The sequence below is a fragment of the Ailuropoda melanoleuca genome, chromosome 10, assembly GCF_002007445.2.
Source record: "Ailuropoda melanoleuca isolate Jingjing chromosome 10, ASM200744v2, whole genome shotgun sequence".
Lineage (NCBI taxonomy): Eukaryota > Metazoa > Chordata > Mammalia > Carnivora > Ursidae > Ailuropoda > Ailuropoda melanoleuca.
Window position 1 is genome coordinate 3,096,654 of NC_048227.1, and position 24,366 is coordinate 3,121,019.

A 24,366-nucleotide genomic window follows, 5' to 3' on the forward strand; every position below is an offset into this window, starting at 1 on the left:
GTGTCTGCCTTCGGCTCAGGGCGTGATCCCAGTGTTGTGGGATCGAGCCCCACATCAGGCTCCTCTGCTAGGAGCCGCTTCTTCCTCTCCCACTCCCCCTGCTTGTGTTCCCTCTCTCGCTGGCTGTCTCTATCTCTGTCAAATAAATAAATAAAATCTTTAAAAAATAAAAAAAAGATTAGGAAGAAACAAAGACACAATACAATAGCATGTATTTTAGGTTTTGGCTTACAATTGATTTTTATAACTTTTTTAAATGTTCAAATATATATATAAATCTAAATAACTCACATAAAAATAAATTTGTACTCAGTATTTTTGTTGAAGCTGGGCTCTGGAAGGGGAGCGGCGGTTGGGGGCGCAGGGCTGCGACAGGTAGCAGACAAGGGCAGAGGTGGCCGGCTTCTGGTTCTGCGGGGTGGGTCCCGGATGTGACACGGGTGGACGGAGGCTGGGAAGCACAGGGGCAGCCTCCCTCCCTCCCCATGCAAGCAGGACTCAGTTGTCACCAGCTTTGCCAGTGTCAGCTCTCCCCTCTCCAGCTCGGACCAATGCCCAGGCTGGCCAGGAGCCCAGCACGGCCAACCAAGCCCCGAAAGGTAGTGTCACAGAGGCGCCCAGGGGCCTGTCTCCTGGATCGAGAGTTGGCTCGTTCTTTAAATTGGGGCGAAATATGCATAACATAAAATTTACTCTTTTTACCATTTTTCAGTGTCTAATTCAGGGACCTTAAGCACACTCCCTGTTGCGTAAACTGCCACCACGTCCATCTTGATAACTTTTCATCTCCTAACACTGAAACTTGGACCCGTTAAACACTCACTGGTCATTCCCCTCCCCAGCCCTGGGTCCTCACCATCCTGCTGTGTGTTCCTGTGAATGTGGTTCCTCTGGGACCTCGCAGACGTGGCCTCAGCCAGGATTATCTGCTGGGTCTGCCTCATTTCACTCAGCATCGTGTCGTTGAGTTTCATGCATGTGGCAGCAGGTGTCAGAATTCCTTCCTTTTTAAGGCTGAGTGATATTCCAGTGCCTGCCTGTCTGTCTGTGTCAGGTATTTATCTGTTCATCCATCAGTGGGCACTTGGGGTACTTCCAACCTTTCTCACGATTGTGAATGATGCTGCCGTGAACATGGGTGAGCAAATAAGACCCCACTTTCAGTTCTTTGTGGACCTGCTGGGTTCTGTGGCCATGTGTTAAATGTTTTGAGGAACCACCATACTGGTTTTCACAGCGGCCATATCATTTTATATTCTCACCCGTGGGGCACAAGGGTTCAAATTTCTCCACATCTTTACCAACGCCTGTTATTGCCTGGGTTGTCTGTGTGTTTGGTTTGGGGTTGTTTTAAAGATTTTATTTATTTGGGCAAGAGAGAAGAGAGAGAGCACAAGCAGGGGGAGCAGCAGGCAGAGGGAGAAGCAGACTCCCCGCTGAGCTGGGAGCCTGACATGGGGCTCGATCTCAGGACCCCGGGATCATGACCTGAGCTGAAGGCAGGTGCTTAGCTGACTGAGCCACCCAGGTGCTCCCGGTTTTTTCTTTTTTTGTAATAGCCATCCTAATGGGTATGAAGTGGTCAGTCATTGTGGTTTTGACTTGTATTTTGAGGGGCTTGGCTTTTATGAGCGCTTGTCTCCAGCTCACAAAAATCCCACGAGCCTTTGCCAGGTGATGTGATGGGATAGATGCAGGGGGCAAAAACAGAGGCAGGGAGCCCAGTGAGGAGGCCACGGTCCAGGTGGGAAAGAAGACAGCAGTGGACGTGGAGAAACCGATTGGATTCGAGAATGATTTGGGAAGTGGGACTGATGAGATTGCCAACAGGTCAGATAGGGTGTTTAAAAAGAAAGAATGAAGGAAAACTTCTAGGTTTTGTGCCTGAGGCAGTGGGTGGGTGGTTGGACCACCGACAGAAATGGAGGTGGGGGGAGGTAGGAAGAAGAGTTTGATGGGGACGGAGAATTTTGTTTGGCTGTGTTGAGTTAACCGTCCCAGGGGGATGGTGAGTGATAGCATACACGTAAGGACACAGGCTATTCTGAGAAAGGAAAGGTTACACCAACCCGAACAGCCATCAGGATGCCTCCGTCTCACGCCCAAACCAGCCCTAACCCGGTGGAAGAGACTCACACAAACACAGGATGAGGTCGGATGGGACGGTTCCGCCCAATCGCACCCGCAGCTCGCACACCTGCTTGACAGGTAGTTACTCAACTGGATCTGAGCAGGCAGACAGGCCCCAGGAGCTCAGAAAGATAGAATTCCTTGTTAGCTTCAGACCCCCGGCTCATCGTAGCCACTTCATAAATGGCTTTCTCGCCGGCAGGTGGACCCCACCTGCAAGGTCCTCCTCCAGATGGAGTCTCTGGACATGGCGGGAAGGAATCCTTCAGGCTCCACCCCCACGGGGACGTCTGGAAGGGTCTGCAAGAAAAATCCCGAGGGAATGCTGGTCGTGATCCCTATCTGCCGTCTACACTGCCGTCCCACTCCCTGGCTGGAGCCCGAGGAGTCCGTCCCGACAGGTAAGTGAGCTGAGGCTCGAATTTCTGGTAACTCTCAGGGTTGTATCATCATGGAATTTTTTCTCTTATTGTGAGGTAACATTTACATGCAGTGAGATGCCCTGGTCATAAGTGCGCACGTGATAAACACAGACACCAATGCGATCGTCACACCAGCGAGACATGGAATATTTCCATCACCCCAGAAGTTTCCTCGTGCCCCTGCCAAGGTGGTCTGCGCCCGCCGTAGGGCACCGTGTCCTGGGTTCTGTGACTATAGATTAGTCTTGCTGGCTGCCGCATTTCATCCAATGGAATCGTCCAGTATATGCTTTTTCTGTTTTTTGTTCCTTTTTGTTACTGAGCAATAGTCCACGCGAGCTGGGTCTACCGAAGTCTGCTTATTCTCTGACCTGGCAACAGACACTTCGGGTGTCTCCAGCTTGGGGCTAAAACCAATAATGCCACTATTCCCATTCTTGGCAAACCTCTCACGACTGTGTCTTCATGTCTCTTGGGTGGATCCCTAAAGGTGGGCACGTCGTGGAATTTCTGAAAGGACCTTAGAAGTGTCGCTTCCCATCCGATCCCAGATGCCCTCCACCCATTCTGTGTTGACACCATCGTAAAAACATAATCCGAACGTTCGCCTGGACGCGTCCAACCCACTCTCTCCAGTCAAGGAGTTTTACAGCCTCTGTGTGCACACTGCACTCTGAATTTAATTAACTGTATTGAGGAAAGTGACACCAGGACCAGCTTATAGTGGCTGTAACACTAAGGGGTTTATGGCCACATATTAAAACCAAAGCCACAGGGACATTGGCTTGGAGCCAGGCGAATCAGCCGCAAGAAGGGTAAAGATGTGTTGAAAATAAAATTTAATTTTCCAGCTGTGGTTATGAGCAAGCCCTATTCTGGCTTCACCGTGGGGTCACAGCCTGACAAACGAGGCAGGCACGGAGGCCGCAGAAGCCTGGGCGTGCGGCGGGCCGAGGAAGATTTGGCAGCCCCTGTGTGGGCTACATCCCTAACGAGTTCAGCCGCAGAGAAGGGTATGACGTTGGCGTCCTTTTTGCATAAATCCTCATGGTCACAATCAGGGGAATCACCTGAAACCTGTTTTACTAAATCGCTTTGCACAACACGTCAGGCCCAGCGGGAATTAATTCTGTTCTCAACGTGGAGTGAGGATGTCACCATCCAGGCAGGCCCCGCGTCTGCGGCAGAGCCCGTCCCTGGTCAGAGCAGCCGTGTGGCTGATTATGTGGCTGCTGCAAGCCTGGCTGCTGGACTCATGGTCCCCCCACCTGTGGCCAGGACATGTCCGTCTTCTGCAGATGGTCCTGCACCCCCCACCGTGGCTTCTCAGCCCCACTGGCCTTTCCCTCCTCCCTGCCTGCCATGCACCACTGTCCTTCCAGGTCTGCCTGAGATGCCAGCTCTTCCACGTGACCCTGCCGGCCCCCCCCCCCCGCCTCCCCCACACACCCAACGACTCCCTCTCCCCATTGCCGTCGGCCCTGTATTAGTGCACAGCTCGCCCGCCGTGCCCCTCATCCGTCTCCATTCTGCACTGCATGAGTTTGCCGGGCCTGCCGTCACAAGGTACCACCCGCCAGGCGGCCTGACCATCAGAAATACTGTCTCACTGTCTGAAGGCCAGAGTCTGAGACCAAGGTGTCAGCAGAGTCACGCTCCTCTGCAGGCGCTGGGGGACGATCCCGACGGCTCCTCGGCTGGTGGTGACCTGACTCCAGCCTTCCCATGGCGTTCTCCATGTGTCTGTCTCTTCATGTGGCGGTCTTCTTATGAGGACCCCAGTCACACTGGATGGGAACCCACCTGATTCCATCATGGCCTCATCTTAACTAAGGAACTATATCTGAACAACCCGGTTTCCAAACACGAACACATTGTGAGGCACGGGGGGTTAAGACTTCAACAGATGAGTCTCGGGGGGGGAGGGGGGACACAATCCATGAAACCTGGAACAGTTCCTACACACGGCAGGTGCCCTATAATGAAGTGTGTTAATCGTACACCGATGGGGCACCCAGGACGTGCCAGGTACGGGGAGAGCAATGAACAAAGTGCTCAATGACCTTCTTCAATCATCTGAATTTATATGAATGTCCAAGAGCAGAGATGCTCCGTGCTCTCACGGTCCTCACTGTCTCCTTGCCTGGACCTTGGCTCAGCACAGACGACAGGGAACGTCTGTAGCCCTACGCGCCCCTCCCTGCAGCACTGTGCTGGGTGAGGTGTGCGCACCTCTCCAAGAGGTCAGTCCTCGGATCATTCCCCTGGAACCTTGCAGAGAGACCGCAGAGACACAGCCCTCTCTACTTTGAGTCGGGTTTGATTCGGAAGTCCCATGGGCTTTGGGTTGTACCGGTGAGAAGCGGGGCTGGTTTGAGAATGCACTCTCAGGGAACGGTCCATAAGGCCGCCCTCACTTGATACCACCTACAAGTTCAGGGGCCCCTCAAGCCACCCTTAGGTTGAATGATCTGCTGAAGGACTCAGAGAACTCCTAGAAAGCTGTTCCGCTGATGGTAATGGTTTCGTGCAGTGAAAGGATGCAGGTGGAAATCGGCCCAGGGCAGAGTCCAGGAAGGTTCCAAGCACAGAGCTTCTGGTGCAGAACATGGCTAGCCAGGGAAGCGCCTCTGAGCCAGGGATTTCACGGGGCGCCATCACGTAAGCTTGACCAACTGCCTGGTGGCTGACCCCAGTCTCCAGCCCCCCTGGAGGTCCGGCTGAAGTCGCAAGACCCACAGCTCCCACCCTAATTCATAACTACTATTTGGTGTGACCCAAGGCCCCTGGGGAAACAAATACACGTTGATCAGGCATGACATTCCGGGGGCTTTGAGATCACCTCCCAGACCTGAGGTACAAGGGCCAGACTTCTTACTGGGCAGTTACATTTTTTTAATGACACAGTGAGGGATCCATAGATCCATTGGACAGGGGATTTTAGCGAATTACATCATTTCTATTGGGTGGGACAGGGGGACGGAGGAGCCCGCGTGAATGGGTGGTGGTGGTACGGACTGAAGCAGCCAGTCTGGGGAGCACTGGCCGTGATCACCACCACTATGTAGCAGTCCTGCCCCAGGAAATCTGTCCCACGGCGCTTCTCTCATAGTCCGCAGGGCACGTACGGGAGGATGCTGCAGGATTACTGATGATGCCTGGGAGATGGAAGCCACCTGTGTCGCCACCACGGGCGGGTGGACGGGTGAAACAGCGGAGCGCGCGGTATGGCGCAACACACCCATTAGGGGTTGGCGGGTTCGATGCATCAACACAAACACGGGTGATCGGCATATGTTCATGGTGCCCAGTGAAAAACATAGAACAAGAAAAAGTGGTAATAGGGCACAAAACAATCACATAAATTAAAAACCCAGGCACACAAAACAAAATGCATTTCACAAAAAGATACACATTGAGAGAATATTGGCCCATGGTGGGGTGGGAGGAAGGCGATGGGAGTGGGACGCGGCATTAAGATGGACTGAACACATGAGCGCGAACACAGACCGGGAACGACCGTGCGCCACGACCAACTTCACTCCACCTGAACTTAGAATCTCTCCCTTACTACACTGGACATTCAGGTGAAATAAATAACGTCTTAGGTAACCATGAACAACCAAAGTTAACTTCAGAACATTTAGAATATCCCATGCCAGAGTCGTACGCACCATTCTGTTGTGTCATGTGAGTGTCTCATTTCATTTCACTATATTATTTTATTTCATTTTTTAAACATTTACATTATACTTACTATGTGCCAGACACCTGCTGGTTAAAATATTAACTAATTTAGCAGCAGATTTCCAAGATACAAGACCAATCAATCAAAAAATTCAGTTAAAATTCTATATATGAGCAATGAACCATCCAGAAATAAACAATCCCATTTACAATAGTGCCAAAGAGAATTTAAAACATCAGAATAAAATTAAAGAAGTGAAAAAAAAAATTTACACTTTATACTACAAACCCTTGTTGAAGGAAATTAAAGATCTAAATAAATGGAAAGATATCCCATATTGATGGAACTAAAGACTTAATATTTTTAAGGGGGCAGTGCTCCTCGGAGTGACTTACAGACTCAGCACAGTCCCTGTCGAAATTCCTCCTGAATCCCTTCTTTGAAGAAATTGACAAGATGATCTTAAAACGCACGTGGGAATTCAAGGCACACAGTATTGCGAAAACAGTCCTGAAAAAGAGCAAAATTGGAGAACTCACTTGTCCTGATTTCAAAACTTACAACAAAGCCGCGACAATCAGGAAAGCTTGGTGCCGGCGTGGCGTCAACAGAAAGATCAGCAGTAGGACTGAGAGTCCAGAAATAAACTCGTACGTCTGTGGGCAGTTGATTTTGGACAAGGCCACTAAGACCATTCAGTGGGAAAAAAATAGTCTCTTCAACAAATGGTGCTGAGCGTATTGGACCCTTCCAGCACACCAATCACAGAAATCAACCCCAGACGGATCAGAGACCTAACTGCAAGAGCTCAAAGAGTAACACTCTTAGAATAACACAACGTTGTCAATTTTTGTGACTTTATATTAGGACGGATTCTTAGTTATGACACCAAAACAGTAAACAACAAAAGAACAAATAGATAAACTAAAGCGTCATCAAAATTCAAAACTTTTGTGATTCCAAGGACACCATGAAGAAATTGAAAAGAAAATCCACAGAATGGGAGGGGGAAAAAAGTGCTGATCCTATATTGAACTGGGTCTGCCCTCGGATATAAATCTAGATCTGATAAGGGACAATATCTAGAACACTTGAAGAACTATTACAACCCAATAATAAGCAAAGGACCCAATTTAAAATGGGCAAAGGATATGGTTGTCTATACATTCTATATTTTTCCCCCAAAGGAGATCTATAAATGGCCAATAAGCACATGAAAAAAATGCTTCATTAGTCATCAGGGAAATGCAAATCAAAACCATAAGGAGGTAACATTTCACATCAGGTAGGATGGCTGTCAACAAGAAGTCAGACAAATAACAAAGGTGGGAACGTAAAGTGGTACAGCCACTTTGAGCAGCGGGCTGGCCATTCGTCTAACAGTCAGACGTGGAGTTACTGTAGGACCCAGCAATTCCACTCCTAGGTGTATGCCCACAAGACACGGAAGTATATGGTGATGCAAAAAGTCATCAGGAACATTCACAGCAGCGTGACTCATAACAGCCGAAAAGTAGGAACGGCTCAAACGTCCATCCGCTGGAGAATGGATAGGTAAGATATGGCAGACCCACGGGGTTGAGTTGAGTTCGGACACGAACAGGAATCAAGTACAGGCACATGCAGGGGCCTTGAAAACATGCCGAGTGGCGGAAACTTACCACAAAGGACCACCTGTGGTGTGATTCCATCCATATGAAATATCTGAAAGAGGCTTTTTGGTTAACAAAAACGTTCTAAAATTGATTATGGTATTGGACGCACAAACAACTGAATGATACAGGGGCGCCTGGGGGGCTCAGGCAGTTGAGCATCCGACTCTTGATTTCGGCTCAGGTCATGATCTCGGGGTCCTGAGACTGAGCCCCAAGACATACTCTGCGCTTGGTGGGGAGTCTGCCTGAGATTCTCTCCCTCTGTCCCTCCCGCTCATGCTTGCACGCTCTCATTCTCTCAATAAATAATAAATACTTTTTAAAAAAATAAATTAAAAAATAAAAACCATTGAATTATACACTTTGAATCAGTGAATTCATAGGTATGTGAATTACATCTCAAAGTAGATCTATTTAGAAATAGTAATTTAATGCTTCAAGCAAGCCCACCATGCTCTGCGCTTTAAGGATCACACAGACAGGCTGAGGGGCATGAAGCCCATCGGCGCGGGCCCCGCTCCTGCGTCTTTATTCCCGTATCTGCTAGCGCAGCTCACACCGCCCACCACTCACTGACGAAATGCAGCAAGATAGGTAATGAATGGATGAAAGTGGTCCGTTTCCTTCCTTGTATCATATACCATATAAATGATGGATGGTCTAAAGAGTTCAATATAAAAACCGAGCCAACATCAAGAAAGAATTACAGGGGGAGTCTCGAGGGAGAAAGGACTTCTCAGGCATAACAACACAAAACAAACGGCACCAGAGATGAATGGGATTATACCAACATACTGAAATTAGGAGGAAAAAAAAAACATGAACACAATTAAAAGTGGAAAGACAGAGTGGGAAGAAACATTTGCAGTGTGCATGAAAAACAATGGCTTTAAAGGCAGTTCTAAAACTAGAAAAGTACCAAACATGTACGATATTTGATGTCTTCATTAAAAATATAAAGCAATGCAAAGTGAAGTGTTAAAATTGAAATTTCAGGGCACCTGGGTGGCTCAGTTGGTTGGACATCCAACTCTTGATTTTGGCTCAGGTCACGATCTCACGGTTCTGAGATCGAGCCCTGCGCTGGGCTCTCTGCCCGTCCCCCTGCTCACGCTCTCTCAAGTAAATAAATAAATCTTTTTTTAAAAATTGAAATTTCGAGGCTCTCCAAAAGGTAGCACCCCCTGTGAGTATAAGTGCAATGACTCGGACATTGTCATTCAACTGCTCACAGAACAGAAAGCCCCGTAGGATTTCTGGAGCAGCTCTGGGGCAGAAGCATTGACAGCGCACACAGTGTTTACGGCTTGGACTAGGAATCTCACTAAGCAACTTATACCCAAGTAGCAAATCAGTAAACACACAAAGGTGTAGATACAGATACAAGTTACAACCAGAAACGAGAAAACTCCTAAATATGTAAACATAAGTATACAGTTAAACAGACCGAGAGAAGCTCGTCTGACAATTCTACGTACCAGGTAAAACGCTACTGAATGGCCTCGGGAAATGCAAGCAATAAAACATTACGGGGCAGAAAGCAGGAGCCGAATCTGAAATAAGTAAATACAGAGACAAATACGCAGAGGGAGAAAAAAAAAATACCGAAAGAAGCAGCGTCTGGTGCCCGGCAGGCCCTCGACAACCGTGCGTGGTGGGGGAAAATGACACAACAGACACGCTAAGATGGGAATGCCGGCTTAGTGGAGGTGCGATGGGGGGCAGTCTCTGTTTTGTCCACAGTTTTGTGCATTTCCTCGATTTTCTGCCATCAACACGAACTGACCTGATCAGAACATCACGTAATTCGATTTTAAAAGTCTGTAGAGATGTCGGGTGGAATAAAGACTGAGAGCTGCCTGTATTCTCAGAAGGAGGTGAGAACAATCAAATACAAGTCCAGACTAAGCAGAAGCGGAACAGTCAGGTGTCGGGACTGGACGAGGAAATAGGCTCTTGGTCTCTAAGGAAGGAGGTTAAGGTTCACTTTCACCCCTGTGCGGCTGTGCGGACCCACAGCAAAACGTTTCGGTGGGTTTTCTTTCTTGTTTGATTCCCAGTCAGTAGTTTCTGTCCCTCCTGTTGGAAGAGATTATGGCTCCTGGCTCATGGCAGGTGTTTCATCCGAAACCAGGGGAGCACCTCAGAGGCCAGCGCACCCCCGTGGACCCCAGCGGCAGGTGCCGGCCCTTCAAGGCCATGGGCCTTCAATGGAAAACACTCCTGCTCCACGTTTGAATTAGGCTGTGCGCAATCCTGGATTATTTCATTCATGGTGAAAAGTCCTTAACGATGCAGAGAGGGACCCAAATTCCTAGAGAGCAAAAATGTGTTAAATGTAACCCTGAAATCAAACACCCTCTCAGCTCGGAGAGCCAGGCCATGTCATAATCTGTTGACGACAGTAACCAGAACGTGCCTGGAGAACGGCTGGGGCATGGATAATAACGAAGATTTAGGATCATGTTTGAGCCAAACGAAATAACGTGATTCGTATTAACCAGCGGCGTGATGCGCCCAGTCGCTCTGTCCGGCTTCTCCCACCACATACTCCAGAGTCTCTTCTTTCGCTCAGATGTAGTTGTGGTCCTAAAACTATGGTTTCAAAGTCTAGATGTTTGGGGAACCATAAAGCAGTGCAGCCACTTCCCCCTCTTACTCCCCCCCGAGGGCGCCCCCAGTAACCCCCCATGTAGCTTCCTGTAGGGTGGCATTTTCCTAGGACTCCGGATGTTTGTTCCCGCCCCCGAAGAGCAGGACCTTAGACCAGAGCTGACACGAATATTGGTGCTGAAGTGGGGGTTCCCTGCTTTGCTTTGCACGTGCCCCCCCAAGAGGAGCCCTGTGTGACATGTGACGCTTTGCAAACTCGCAACCCGGGGGGCAGCAGGCACTGGAGATGAGCCTCAACCACTCTCCCCCCAACACCTTGTCTTCTATCTGCCGTGACCATCAGTCTGTCCGGCCCCGAAGGCCTTGGCAGGAGACGCCACTCAGGGACCGGAGCTCCCACAACGGGAAATGTATTCAGTATGTGTCCTGCTCTCCGATATTCTTCCCGAAGGGGTCGCAAGCACGGCGGGGTGGCAGCAACCTGAGGCTGCAGGAGTCAGAAACTCACGGAGGTTTCCGAGCATCAGTATCATAGCCGGTCGTCTTTGCTTCACTGTCAAAACGGCCACAGGAATATCGAGGAAGAAGTAAACATCCCCTGGTGGCGATTGTGGGCTTCGAGAATTCACAGAGAAGATGTAAGAACACAGCTTGTGAGCTTTATGCCCCACAGCAGTCCAGGTGCCACTGTTCGCGTGAGAGGTCACCCCTACGCAGATGGCAATGTCAGCAGTGCCCCCGGAGTTGTGCGCCAGGACAGCCCTAAGATGTGACCTCTGCCTTGTAGCAGGCTTTTCCCACGGCCCCTTGAGGGGTAGGGTTTGGGTTGCTTGGGGCCTGACAACACGCATCACAGACCTGCCGGCTATCACCCCAAGTAATGGAGGCTTCCATCATGAGGGGTAGGGCCAAAGCCCAGTGCCATTACAAAGTAGGAGCTGACCAGTAAGACCTCAGCCCAGAAAATCGTGATATTTTAACGCTCACAAACTGATGTCAACGGTAGAGGTCCTAAGGATCAGCCAGAATCATGTGCAGATTCTTTCAGTATATATGTATGCATATGGCGACAGAGAGAGAGAGAATTCAGATGCCATACAATTCGCCAGTTAAAGTGTACAATTCAGTGGTTTTCAGTATATTCAGTTTTGCGTCCATCTCAAGTCAAATTTTAGAACAGTTTCATCACCCCCAACAGAGACCCTGTACCTTGGGCTTCACCCCCCACATTACCTCCACCCCTGCCCCAGGCAAACACTAATTTACTTTCAATAGATCCGCCTGCTGGGCACTCGAGACAGAGGGCATCATACAGTAGGTGGTATTTTGTGACTATTTCTTTCTTGTACTTTGGAAGTTTAGCAGGTTTCAGTAACTCATTCTGTGTTATCGTTGAAAAGGAGTCCACTGCATGGATAGAGCACAGACGACAATTTCATCAGTAGACGGACACTTGGCTTGCTACCACTTTGGAGGGATGTGCATTTATGTACAGAGTTTCTGTGTGTTCATTTCTGTTGGGTGCAAACCCAGGAGCAGAACTTCCAGGCTAGAAGATAACTCTATGTCTACCGTTTTGAGGAACTGCCATAGTGCTTTCCAAAGCGGCTGATCCATCCCACGCTTCCACCAGCGCTGCATGAGGGTTCCGATTTCTCCCTGTCTTTGCCAACGCTCTGTGTCATCCGTCTTGGTGAACGTGGCCATCTTGGAGGATGGGACGTGCTTGCTCATTGAGGTTTTGATACCCATTTCCCTAATGGTTATGATGTTAGGCATCTTTTCGTGTGCTTTTTGGCCATCTACGTATCTTCTGTGGAGAAATATCTGTTCAGATCCTTTCCCCACATTTTTTAATTTGGGTCATTTTTTTTTAAATCAATTATTACTGAGTTGTAAGAGGTTTTATGTTCCTGTCAGATACAAATCTGCAAACATTTTGTCCCGGTCTGTGGTTTGTCTTGTCCCTTTCTTGATGTTTTCATTTAAATTTCCAAAGTTTTTGATTTTGATAAAGTCAGATATATCTTTTATTCTTTTCTTGCTTATGCTTTTGGTGTCATATCTACGGAACCCTTGGCTAATCCCAGGTCATGAAGATTTGCTCCTGTGTTTTCTTCTAGTTGTGGTTTTAGCTCTCACAGGTAGGTTTATAATCCCTTTGAATTAATACCTGTGGATCATGTGAGGAAGGGGTCCACTTTGTTCCTTTGGCTATTTACTTGTTCCAGCATCGTTTACTGAAAAGACTGTTGTTTCCCACTGAATTGTCTTGGCAGCCTTTTCTAAATCAATTGACCATAAATATAACCGTTTATTTCTGGACTCTCAGTTCCATTTCCTTGATCCAAATGTCACTCCTTATGCCAGTACAACATTATCTTGATTACTATAACTTTGTCATAAGCTTTCAAATGAGAAAGTGTTAGTACCCATTTTTATTCTTCTTTTTGAAGAGCATTTTGCTATTCTGGGTCCCTTGCATGTCCATATGCATTTTAGGACTTCCGGGGTGTGGGGGGGGAGGTAGGGATTGCATTGAATATGTAGACAGTATGAGTCTTCTAATCCATGAATATGGGATGTCTTTCCATTCTTTAGTCTTTTGAACTTTTTTTTTCAACGTTTCATGGTTTAATGTGTATGAGTTTTGAACTTCCTTTATTAAATGTACTCCTAATTATTTTACCCTTCTGATCCTATTATAAAAGGAATTGTTTTCTTTATTTTAGGATGGTTCATTGATAGTGTAGAGAAATACATGTGATTTCTGTGTGTGGATCTTTCATCCTGAAACCTTACTTAACCTCATCATTTGTCCTAATAGGTTTTTTTAAGTGTATTTTTTTAAATTTTCTAAATACAAAATCATATCTCTGCAAATAGAGTTGGTTTTATTTCTTCTTTTCAAACAAAACTTTTTTTTTCTTTCTTAACTACCCTGCCTAAAGCATCCAGTACAACATAGGACAAAAGTGGTAAAAGCGGCCATAATGGTCTTTTTACTGATCCTAGTGGGAATTTTTTACCAATAACTGTCATAAGTAGAGGTTTTTCGTAGATGTTCAATATCAGGTTGAGGAAGTTCACTTCTATTCCTAGATTGTTGAATGTTTATATTATGAAAGAATATTGGATTTTGTCAAATGCTTTTCCTGTGTCCACTGAGATGAGCATATGGTCTATGTCCTTTATTCTCTTAATGTTTTTATTATATTGATTTGTTTTCATATATTAAACCAACCTTACTTTCCATCGTAGTTGGTCATAGCCTATCTTTTTAATATGTTGCTGGACTTCATTTATTAAGATTTTGTTAAGGATTTTTCATCTCTATCCATAAAGGACATTTCTGTTTTTGTGATATCTTTGTCTAGTTTTGGTATCAGGGCAATTCTGGCCTCATAGTATTAGTTAGTAAATGTCTTCCTCTTCTTATTTTTTGCAAGAGTTTGTTAGGCATTAGTGTTAATTCTTCTTTCAATGTTTGACAGAATTGACCGGTGAAGCTATTTGGTTGTGGGCTTTCCTTCATGGGAAGTTTTATTGCCAATCAATCTCTTTACTTGCTATAGACCTATTCAGATTTTCTATTTTTTCCTGAGATGGTTTTGGTGGTTTGCAAATTTCTAGGAATTGGTCTCTCTCATCTGTTATCTTGATTATCTCTATAATTATTCACAGAATTCCCTTGTGATCTTTTTTATTTTTGTGAAGTCACTAAGCACACCTTCTCTTTCAGTCTTGATTTCAGTAATTTGACTCTTCTGGTTTTTTCTCTTGGGCAGTCTGTGTAAGGTTTGTCAGTTTTGTTGATCTTTTCAAGAACCCATTTTTGTTCTGTTGATATTCTATATTGATTTTCTATTCTCTATTTTATCATATTTCTTTTCTATTCTTTATGATTTCCTTCTTTCTGCTTGCTTTGGGTTTTGCTTGCTTTTCTTTTTCTTGTTTGTTAAAGTGGAAAGGCTGTATTGGTTTGAATCATTCCTCTTCTTTCTTTGTTTTTTACTACTATAAATTCCCCCTAAGCACTCTTCAGCGGGATTCTTTAAGTTCTGGTATGTTGCATTTTCTTCTCACTCATGTTAATATACGTTTGATTCTGTTTGTGATTTCTTTTTTTTGCCCTACATTATTTAGAAGTGTGTTTTTTATTTCATGTCTCTCTGAGTTTCCTAAATTTTCTCCTGTCATTAATCACTCATTGAATTCTACTGCTGTTAGAAAGTGTACTTGGTATGGTTTCAACCTTAAATGTATTGAGGCATTCCAGTTCCCTGAGGCCCCCCTTTACAATCCTCTGGCCAGAGCTTAAGGCTTTGGTCACTGCGGTCTGCTGGCCACCTCTGCAATCAGGACTGCATGTGGGTCCATGTGGACAGAGGACAGGAAGAGAAAAGTCCCCAGGGACAGTGCCCTTTTGAGGGTCATAGTTTCACTGACTATAGAAGGAAGCTCCCTCTCTGAGTTTGGGCTTCTGCTGGCCCCTTCACCAGTCACCACCTCTAGGATTGTCCGAGGGCCAGGATATGAGAGAATGGGGAAAACAAGAAGGAAGAAGAAAAGGAAGCCCAGGGCTCTGCTGTGCTTTCTGGGAATTAGGAGTCCCATTTTTCAACTTTGAGCCAGAGCTAGCAGCTTCCCCTGAGCGCTCTCTGCCTGTGCCCCCACAGCTCACAGGTGGGAAATTTCCAGCTACAGCCAATCCAGGCTGTGACACTGGAGGGGGAAATGGCAAACTCACTCACCACTGAAGGTCCTTTAAATCCTGATCTTCTGCCCCAATCTGCCCAGCACTTTTTTCTTCTGAGGGTCCTCCGGTAGCTGCCCCGTGCATTCTGTCCAGGTTTTGTAATTAGATACAGCGAATAATACAGGTGAAGTGTTATTCCATCTTATCCAGAACTGGAACCTGAGGTGGATGTTAGAAACCAGAAGTAAAAGAGAAACACAGAGTAGTGCGAATCCAGTATTTTTACTGGAAAGATAATGAAACCCACTGTCTACTGCTAGTGGGGGAGCCATGTTTCTTCATCTACAAATGATGGCTTCATTACCCTCATCTAAATTGTATGCCCAGGCATATCTTTATCTAATTCTGCTTGATTTGAAAGAAGTATTCATAATTATTGGAATTTTCATCTGGTTCTAGACTAGATTGAATGACTAAACAAATGACTCTTAGGGACGTGTTCACTTTTTAAAGATGTTTCATGACCCAAATACTCCAAAATCCTGCTGATTCTACAGCCGAGGTCCTTCGAGGATTATCTCAAACCCACAGTCTTAGATATTAACTTCCATTTTTGACAAGAAAGTTCATGGCAATGCCAACTCTAAGAACGTTGATTAAAGGACACTAGATCACATCTTTAGAGGCACACGCACTGATTCTCCCTATTGCTTCTTTAAGAGCTGGCCTACCAAGACACAAGGAGAGATCAGAGAACAGAGATGCCACAGCCCCACTTCACTGAAGTGCAGAGTTCAGGCAGTGGATCCTGTTGATTCCATCAGCCTCAGAAGATTTGGTGCAGGAAGGGAGTCAGGAAGTGCTTTTTCTTCTTTTTTTAAAGATTTTATTCATCTATTCGACAGAGACAGCCAGCGAGAGAGGGAACACAAACGGGGAGTGGGAGAGGAAGAAGCAGGCTCATAGCGGAGGAGCCTGATGTGGGGCTTGATCCCATAACGCCGGGATCACGCCCTGAGCCGAAGGCAGACGCTTAACTGCTGTGCCACCCAGGCGCCCCATTGTCAGATACTTCTTTCCCAACCTGGTTTGGTTTCAAAGGCTTATGCTCGTTGGGAACATAGAGTTTGAAGAGAGCTCTTGAGGGAAATGTGGAGACAGAGTTTCTCTCAGATAAAAAAGGAACATCTTTTGGGTGTGTGGGGTAGAGGCTGCAGGGCAGGCAGGGATGCTCCAGATTGTGCCCCGACCTCAGAGACACTGGCCACGTGATGTCCCACGGATGTGGATCCCAACCCAAACCTAGTTCAGAGGCAGCAAGAGAGCTTCAGATCTGAAGGGTCCGCGGGAGCTGGCAAGGGGGTGTCTCTGCCATCAGCTGTCTTTGCCCCACCTGGAACTCCAAAGGCGAGACTCAATTTCTAGAAAAAGCTGCAGTGGGAGAGTGCCAGAAAAATGCCTCTTGTATTCCCACCAGCCAAGTGGAGATAAAATTAAGTTGATTTAAAGACACTGAAGACATAAAACATTTCTGGCACACCCAAGTTGTGGACCGAGTTTCCTGTCCATCACCCCCCACCACTGCCACCAGCCAGCCACACGTGCGCAATAATAAATAGTAAACAGAGACATAACCTTTGTGGAAAGGAGGATTTTCAGCAAACATAGGAGGCTGCCAAAGCCAGGGAGTCTTATTCAGCCAAATGATTACAGCTTGGATTTTATTTCTAAGCATCTTTTTAGCATTATGTTGTCACCTATAATAAGTAGCCTTCTTGCACAAGGGGTAGAAGACCCTAATTGGCCCTGGCGAAGGGATTTTTCATACGTTTCAGGAGGGAAAGGATGAGCAGCATACGCAGTTACGCTAATGGTTCCATTTTTTAAGACGCTGAGTATTGTTTCTGTGCTGTTCTTATTTTATTGCGTGCAGATTAACAATTGTTCATCCCAAGCAGAGGGCTATGTTGGGCGGGGGCGGGGAGGGTGCATTTCATTTACTGGCAGCTAGGAGCCTCCATGATAGGTTTTTCTCTCCCCTGCTGAGGTCAGTAACCAGCTCCGATATGATTTCTGCGGAATCAGTTTGCTGTGATTTGTCTTGTCCTCCTGCCCAACGTTAATGATACCCCCCAGTGAGTGCTGGGCTAGAGTACAGAGCTTATCTCAATAGAGGAAAAATGTATTTCTCCTTATTTGATGGCCCTTCATTTTGACGTTCAGCTCCCTCTCCGCCTTTCCAGGGTCTGTAATCAATAGTCACGTGGTTCCAGGTCCTTTATCTGGGAGAAATGGGGAAACCTTGGAGGTACTTTCTTTTCAGACTTCAGAATCCAGGGTTAATGTAGGGACAAAAAGGACTTTATTCTCCTTCCCTTTCCAGTGAGATTTTCCAGTGAGATGCACTCTCAACCCCTTATTTTAAAATAGTCCTTCCTGGGGCACCTGGGTGGCACAGCGGTTGGGCGTCTGCCTTCGGCTCAGGGCGTGATCCCGGCGTTATGGGATCGGAGCCCCACGTCAGGCTCCTCTGCTGTGAGCCTGCTTCTTCCTCTCCCACTCCGCGCTTGTGTTCCCTCTCTCGCTGGCTGTCTCTATCTCTGTCAAATAAATAAATAAAATCTTTAAAAAAAATAAAATAAAAAATAAAAAAATAAAATAAATAAAATAGTCCTTCCTTCTAGAAATCTGCTGGATTTCTCTCGCCTATCTTCTGAGGAATTTATATGGTTCATCTTATGGAAAGATAGCTCTGCCCGCAGGTTACCAAAAGTAAAAGCTAAGTTCAAGCAAATAACTAAAACAAAAACAACAGAACTTTTCTCCAAGAGCAACTAATTTGTTGTCCAATTCAGAATGTGGATAGTTGCCCGGTGCCCCCAGCTCGCCAGAACTGAAGGATTGCACAAACCCACTGTGTGGGCTTGGGCTTGCGGCCATACACACGTGAAGACGTCCTGGCCTCTAGCCTGGCACAGACTATATTCTGTAGTAATGGTCATCAATATAAAATCAGGGTCAGTACGTGAGCCTGTTGTCAAAAATGCTGATATTGGGACTGCACTATGTGGAAAGAAAATTAAGTTATCGCCTCTGTTGACCAAAACAATGGAAAAGAATGGGCACACTGAGGTCGGCACATGTGGAAATGGCCATCTTCTCCCCATGGCTTCACGTCACCCTCTCTCTGTGCGTGTCTGGATGCTGATTTCCTCTTCTTACAAGGACACCAGTCAGACTGGATGAGGGCCCGCCCCTGTGACCTCAGTTTACCTTAATGACCTTTCTCACGGCCCCACCTGCAGATGCAGTCCTGTTCAAGACCACGAAGTGTGACTTCGGGAAAGGCACAGTTCAGTCGGTAAGAGTCCCATCCCTCAAGCCCCTGCTAAGCCACCTGGATTTACTATCTCCATTCAGGATGTCAGGATCTTAAATATTTCCTGTCTCGGAGTCCCTGTGTTGAATTTTAAGTGCGAGCAGGAAAGGCTTTCTTCTAATCAGAGCTGGGATCAGGCTACCAGGGTTAGGCCCATGACGAAGACGAAGATACAGAGCAGAGCAGACAGAGGTGTCGGTCACCCTGTCCCACGAACGTCAGTTACTCGGGGTCCATGGTGGGAGCAGAACAAGGCTCACCTCCGTAGGAATCCTGGACCCTGAGTCCTTGGGGAGCCGGCAGGTGATGGCTGCTCAGCCTGTCCTGCTGACCTTTATTTGTCTGATTTCCTCCCAGGAGCCTCATAACTGGGCTGGGGGTAGAGCACCTATGGAGACGCTGTCAGCCCAGCCTCCGACCACGAGGAACAGAGGAGCACCACGCTCAGGGAACGAAGGTAGACTTCAGCCTTGCACTCACGTTCCCAAACCAACCCCACGGACACCCTGACTTCAGACTCTTGGCCTCTGGAACTGGGAGACAGTACACTTCTGTTGTTCAAGCCACACCGTTTGTGGTGTTTTGTTATGGTGGCCCCAGCAAACTAAAACACACAGAGAAATTGTTTTTAAATTGGATCCTTTCTCCACTCTGCTTAAAATTCACCATCACACTTAGGATAAAATCCACCCTCCTTACCAAGGCAGACAAGCCCTGTGTAGCCCGGCCTTTGATGACATCTACCCCACTTTATGCTTCTTCCTGAAATGCAATGCACTCCAGGCTCACTGGACCCCCTTGTCGTCTGCAGACATACCAGATCCTCTGCTACCTCAGGGCCTTTGCACCAGCTGTTCTTGCCCCAAGCCTTCTTATCATTTTGGTTTCAGTGGAAACACCACCCCCTCTGAGAGGCCACCCTGACAAGCACATATGAGACGGTAATTCCCCAGTCCCCCAGGCCTGTCCCAGCCCCATCCTGTTTCATTTCTTGCACAGAAGTAAATGTGGTCTGAGATTATCTTGGGGATAAAAGAACTGAAAGGAAACATGCCAGAATGTTACCAGCGGTTCTATCTCAAGTGAGATTATGTGTGGCATGATTCTGACTTGTGGCTTTTCAGAGCTTCCACAATTAACACGTATTATTTTCTGATCAGAAAAGAGACAACGGCTGCTCGAAAACATGGTCTACAATTTCTGGGCATCTCTGCTTTCAGCACAGTGCTGTTGGCCAACAGAACGTTTCCCTTCTACGTCGCTCACCAGCAGAATCTCCTTCTGGATGCTTGTGCTTGGTTGCACAAACACTTGCTTAGAATTCTTTGATTCCACATCCCTCCAGCCAGAGCGAGGCTGACCTTAGTGAGCTGTCTGTGACCAACAGGTTGAACTAGAAGTGATGCTGTGTGACTCCCAAGGTCAGATCAGAAAGAGCCTTTTCTCTTTGGACGCTTGCTCTGAAGGTTTCTGGAGGAGACCAGATGCCATGTTAGAAATAGAGCGGCTCTGAGACCACCATGCTGGAGGGGCCACCTGCAGGTGCTCCGACCCCCAGCTCCATCAACCACCAGCCTGAGGAGTGACGCCGCTGGATACTCCATCCTGGATGTCCGTCCCCACCCAGTCCTCCGAGCATCAGCCACCATCTGGAGGCAACAGCATGAGTGACTCAAGTGAGAACTGCCTGCCAAACCCTCCTCCCCACCTTGTCCTCCAACATCATGAGCAAAATAAAACGAGTGCTGTTTTACACCCCTGAGTTTTGGGGTAAATTGTTTTTGCAGAAACAAGCCATTTCTCCACAGAAAAATATTGATTTCCCAGTCGATTCAGCGGACCTGGTAATGCCCGGTGCTGCAGGAACACCAAGGTGGCACACCCAGGGTTCCTGGAGCTGTGACGGGAAAGACTCCTCTAGGACGACCAAGTAGGGTAGGTCCTGCTGGATTCCCTGCCTCAGTCAAAGCTACAGCCCCCGCCCCCCACGCTCAGACCGCACTCATGGAGCAGGCTCGGCCTCAATCCAGAGGACTTGGGGCCGAGTGAGGCAGGAAGGACTTAGGTGACTCTCACCCAGCAAGGTGAGACTCAGCAACGTGTGTGTGGCTCCTTCAGCCTGACCTTGCTGCATGACATTTTTGCTTTGTTCCATTGGATTCTGAGAATCTGCTGAGGAGTCTTTTGCCAAGCAGCTACCACGGCAGAGTGAAAACCACAAGGACTTTGTGGTCAGACAGCTCTAAAGACAGTTCAACTCTGCTACTTTACTGGGTGTGCATTTGGCTGCAATTAAGAGAAAATGTGAACAACGTGGGCTCTTTAAAGAGAGGATTATTTTACTCACAGAAATCTGGAGTAGGCAGTTGTCAGCATTGCTTTAGCTGCTTTAATAATCCCATCAGGGACCCAGGCTGTGTGAAGTCGGAGGCTCATGATTTTCCTTCTTTCCCTCCCTCCCTCCCTGCCTGCCTTCCTTCCTTTCTCTCTTCATGGTCACAAGATGGCTGCAGCAGCACCAGATATCACATCTGCTAACAAGGCAATGAGAAGAAGTGTGAGAAGTCACGTGAGCCACATTCCCCCCACCTTCTTTTCCCCAAAAAGCAAAAGGCTTTTCAGAGCCACATGGAGCAGTGTTTTCATTAGGTTTCATGGGTCCAAATTGGATCACATGGCTCCCTCTAACTACAGGAGGGGCTGAGGAATTGGGAAGCAGCTTTGTCTTGTCTTAATCATGAGTCATCACTTGGGGCTGGGTGCATTGCGGCCTTAAACTCGAGTTCCTGTCAGCAAGGAAGAAGAAGATGAGAGTTTTAGAGACAGTTAAAAGTATCTACCCAAGCCACATGACCACTTTCATGTCTAGTGACTCTCAAGGCCTGTGAGTCTGTAAAATGGAACACCCGGTTCTCAGCATCCGGCAGGCGCCTGGCTTACTGAGGATGTCCTGCATGGAGGCATTCCTGGAAGAAAGCCATGCTGCCTTATCGAAATGCATCACAAAATGTCTAGAGTTAGCCTGGCGGTGTTTTACATCGTGACAACAGAAGTGTTCACAGTTCTGGCCCTGAGACCAGCAATCTGCTTCAGAAGGAAATCATGACAAATCTGCATACTGCGGAGAAAATTTCATGCTGCAAACCACGACCACGCGGAGCTGAGTGGGCTGGGGACAGCAGACGGGATTGCAGCCCCAACAGTGCGTCTCCCAGATCTCTGCTCTCTGCGTCTCTATGGCCCGTAGTTGCTGCGCCCAGCAAGGGCTACCGAGCCCCACAGAGATCTCTCTGCATTTACTCAGTGCCACTTACACATTCCCTTCCTGGAGTTTTTTCTACTTTTTTTGTAGGATCGCTATCTATGATCCTAGGAAAGGTGCATCTAGACCAATTTCCGTGCTGAAAAACCAGCTCACATTTTGCCCAGAGCAATGTTATCAGAGTTGTTTCACTTCCAACCCTAACTCAGATGCATTCTCCCCTCCTTGTCGGATCTTGTCATTAATCAAGCCGATTTTCTGCCGCCAGCCTTAAATTGCTACTTGCTGCGGTCTCTTTGCCCCACAGAGAAATCCCTTTTACCACCGTCTCCCGAGAGGCTAAGTCCTTGACTCCTAACCAGAATAAAGTGACTCGTTAAACTAGTCCACTGCCTTTCAGAATGAACATGGCCACATAAGACCGTTTTTCTATGTCTCCTCCTAGAAATCATGCATAAAAAATAAGGAGAACTTAAAAACCCCATAAACTCCATTTTCGGGGAAACCAGAAAACAGATATAGTCCACAGACTTCGGAGTATGTGCTCAGACTGACAACCAGCCAGGACGGAGCAGAACTAACCGTGGGGGATGGAGGAAGTGGGGACTGAGGGGGTGCTGGTGGGGGCTGAGGAGCACATCAGCTAGCCTGCACGTCCTAAGATGAGGGGTTTGCCCGGAAACTGGACAGACAGACGCGGGCACCAGGCTGCGAACAGTGCTCTTTCATCTGGGAGGTCCGTAAAGAATGGAGCTCATGTTTATGAGAAGTAGCCTAACTCTGGCAGAGGGGAAGGAAAACCCACCCCGACTGATGAATTAATTCTGCCATCCCTCAAGCACTTCCTGCTGACTGTCCTCCCAAATCCTTCCTCTCCTTTTTCCAAGTTAACGGAGTTTCAGCCGGCACAGGGCCACCCATGTGGAAACTACACCTCCCAGAGTCCCTTTCAGCTTCATGTGGTCATGTGACTCTTAGAGGCCAATTAGAGGGTTGTGAGCAGAAAGGAATCTCCCTGCCTCCCTTGTGGTCATGTGACTATTAGGGGCCAATGGGAAGTGAGCAGAAGGGACTGTCCCAGCCTCCCTCTCAGCCCCTGTGGTCATGTGACTATTAGGGGGCCAATGGGAAGTGAGCAGAAGGAAAGTGCGTCGCGTCTGGTGTGAGGGCGAGCCACTTATTTCAGACGTCTCCCTTTTTCCAGTCTTTTCCAGAGGCTGGAATGCAGGTGCGGTAGCAGTGCCGCTTCCAGTGTGTTTGCGGCGGGCAGGAGTCTAGGGGATGAGGGAGCAGCAGGAGGGAAGGAACGTGGTCTGGGGTGACTTCATGTAGTATGGGGCACCCCCGCCTCAGCCGGGACGGAGAACCGCGGACTGGTGTGGGAGAGGTGAGCCTGGGTCCTGCTGGGGCTGTCGGTCTCTACGTCCTTAACCCGCAGGCTGTATATGTATATACGTACACGGAAGCTGGAGTGGCAACCGTGAGGGGTTCCGTGGGAGTCCTCGCCCCAGCCCGAGGGCTGTCAGTCACTCCTGGTGCACCCCACGGGAAGACCGGTGTCCCGGTCCGGGCCCCTCCCCCACCTCAGAATTAGACAGTCTCTCTGGAATCCTCCCACTACGCAGTTGCCAGTCACCTTCCAAAGTTGTTCCTCATGCAGGAATCTCAAGTGTCAGGAGCACGTGCCCAGAAAGCCCCGGCTGTGCAGAAACAGGAATGTCTCGGCAGCAACCCCACCGTGAGCTTATCCCGCGTGTGCCCCGCCTCTAATCTAGTCCTTGTACCTCACAGGGCGCAGCGAGGGCCTTTCAGGCTCCCTGGCTTTCTGCGAGCACCGCGCCCTCTGATACGCGACCATGTCTTGCTCACTGTGGGAACGCAGCAAGAGCTCCTGACCAGCGTTGTTTCTCATCTCGCCAGTGAGGCCCTGGACCACTGCAGGTAGGGTCTTGAGGTCTGGGGAATCTTCCAGAGTCGCGCACGATGGGTAGCCAAATGTGTGTTCACTGACTTTCTGAAAATCTCACACTCACATGACTGTGAAAATGGTTTCTATCTGGAGGGTGCGCTCAGTTCAGAGAACAGGCACTCGGCGCTTACCTAAGGTGACCAGCCTGTGGTCCCCCAAACGATGTTTAGGGAAGAAAGTCGTCTTTTCATCCCCAAACAAAGCTTTATCCAAATCATCAGTGTAAAAAGAGACAAAATCGGGCCTGACTGTGGTGTTTCCAAGGTGGTTCTGAACCCATGTTACCCACTTTCCTTCTTCCTCAGCAAAAGTGGGGAACTGAAAGTGATGGAGGTCCCAGCTGCCCTACGGTCTGCCAGGGCCCACTTCATCCTGTCCCCTGAGCAGAACCCCTAGGCTAACTGCTAACACACACAACAGTGTGGATGAGTGTCACAAACGTTTTGTCAGTGAAAGAAGTTGGACGTGATAGAAGGACATACTGTTTTATTCCGTGGGCGTGAAATTCTAGAACAGCCAAATCTGTAGTGACAGAAAGCAAATCAGTAG

The 24,366-nt window shown here is 47.9% G+C and overlaps 1 protein-coding gene across 1 annotated transcript in view; it reads left to right on the top strand.

Moving 5' to 3' along the window:
- Positions 1-1,134: 1,134 nt before the first annotated feature.
- LOC105236368 overlaps positions 1,135-24,366 on the top strand; it is a 96,392-nt gene continuing 73,160 nt past the window's right edge. Inside the window, exons 1-3 of the mRNA XM_034669523.1 lie at positions 1,135-1,138; positions 2,333-2,531; positions 23,640-23,789. Coding sequence (XP_034525414.1) covers positions 1,135-1,138; positions 2,333-2,531; positions 23,640-23,789 — 353 coding nt within the window. The remainder of the gene's footprint in view (positions 1,139-2,332; positions 2,532-23,639; positions 23,790-24,366) is intronic.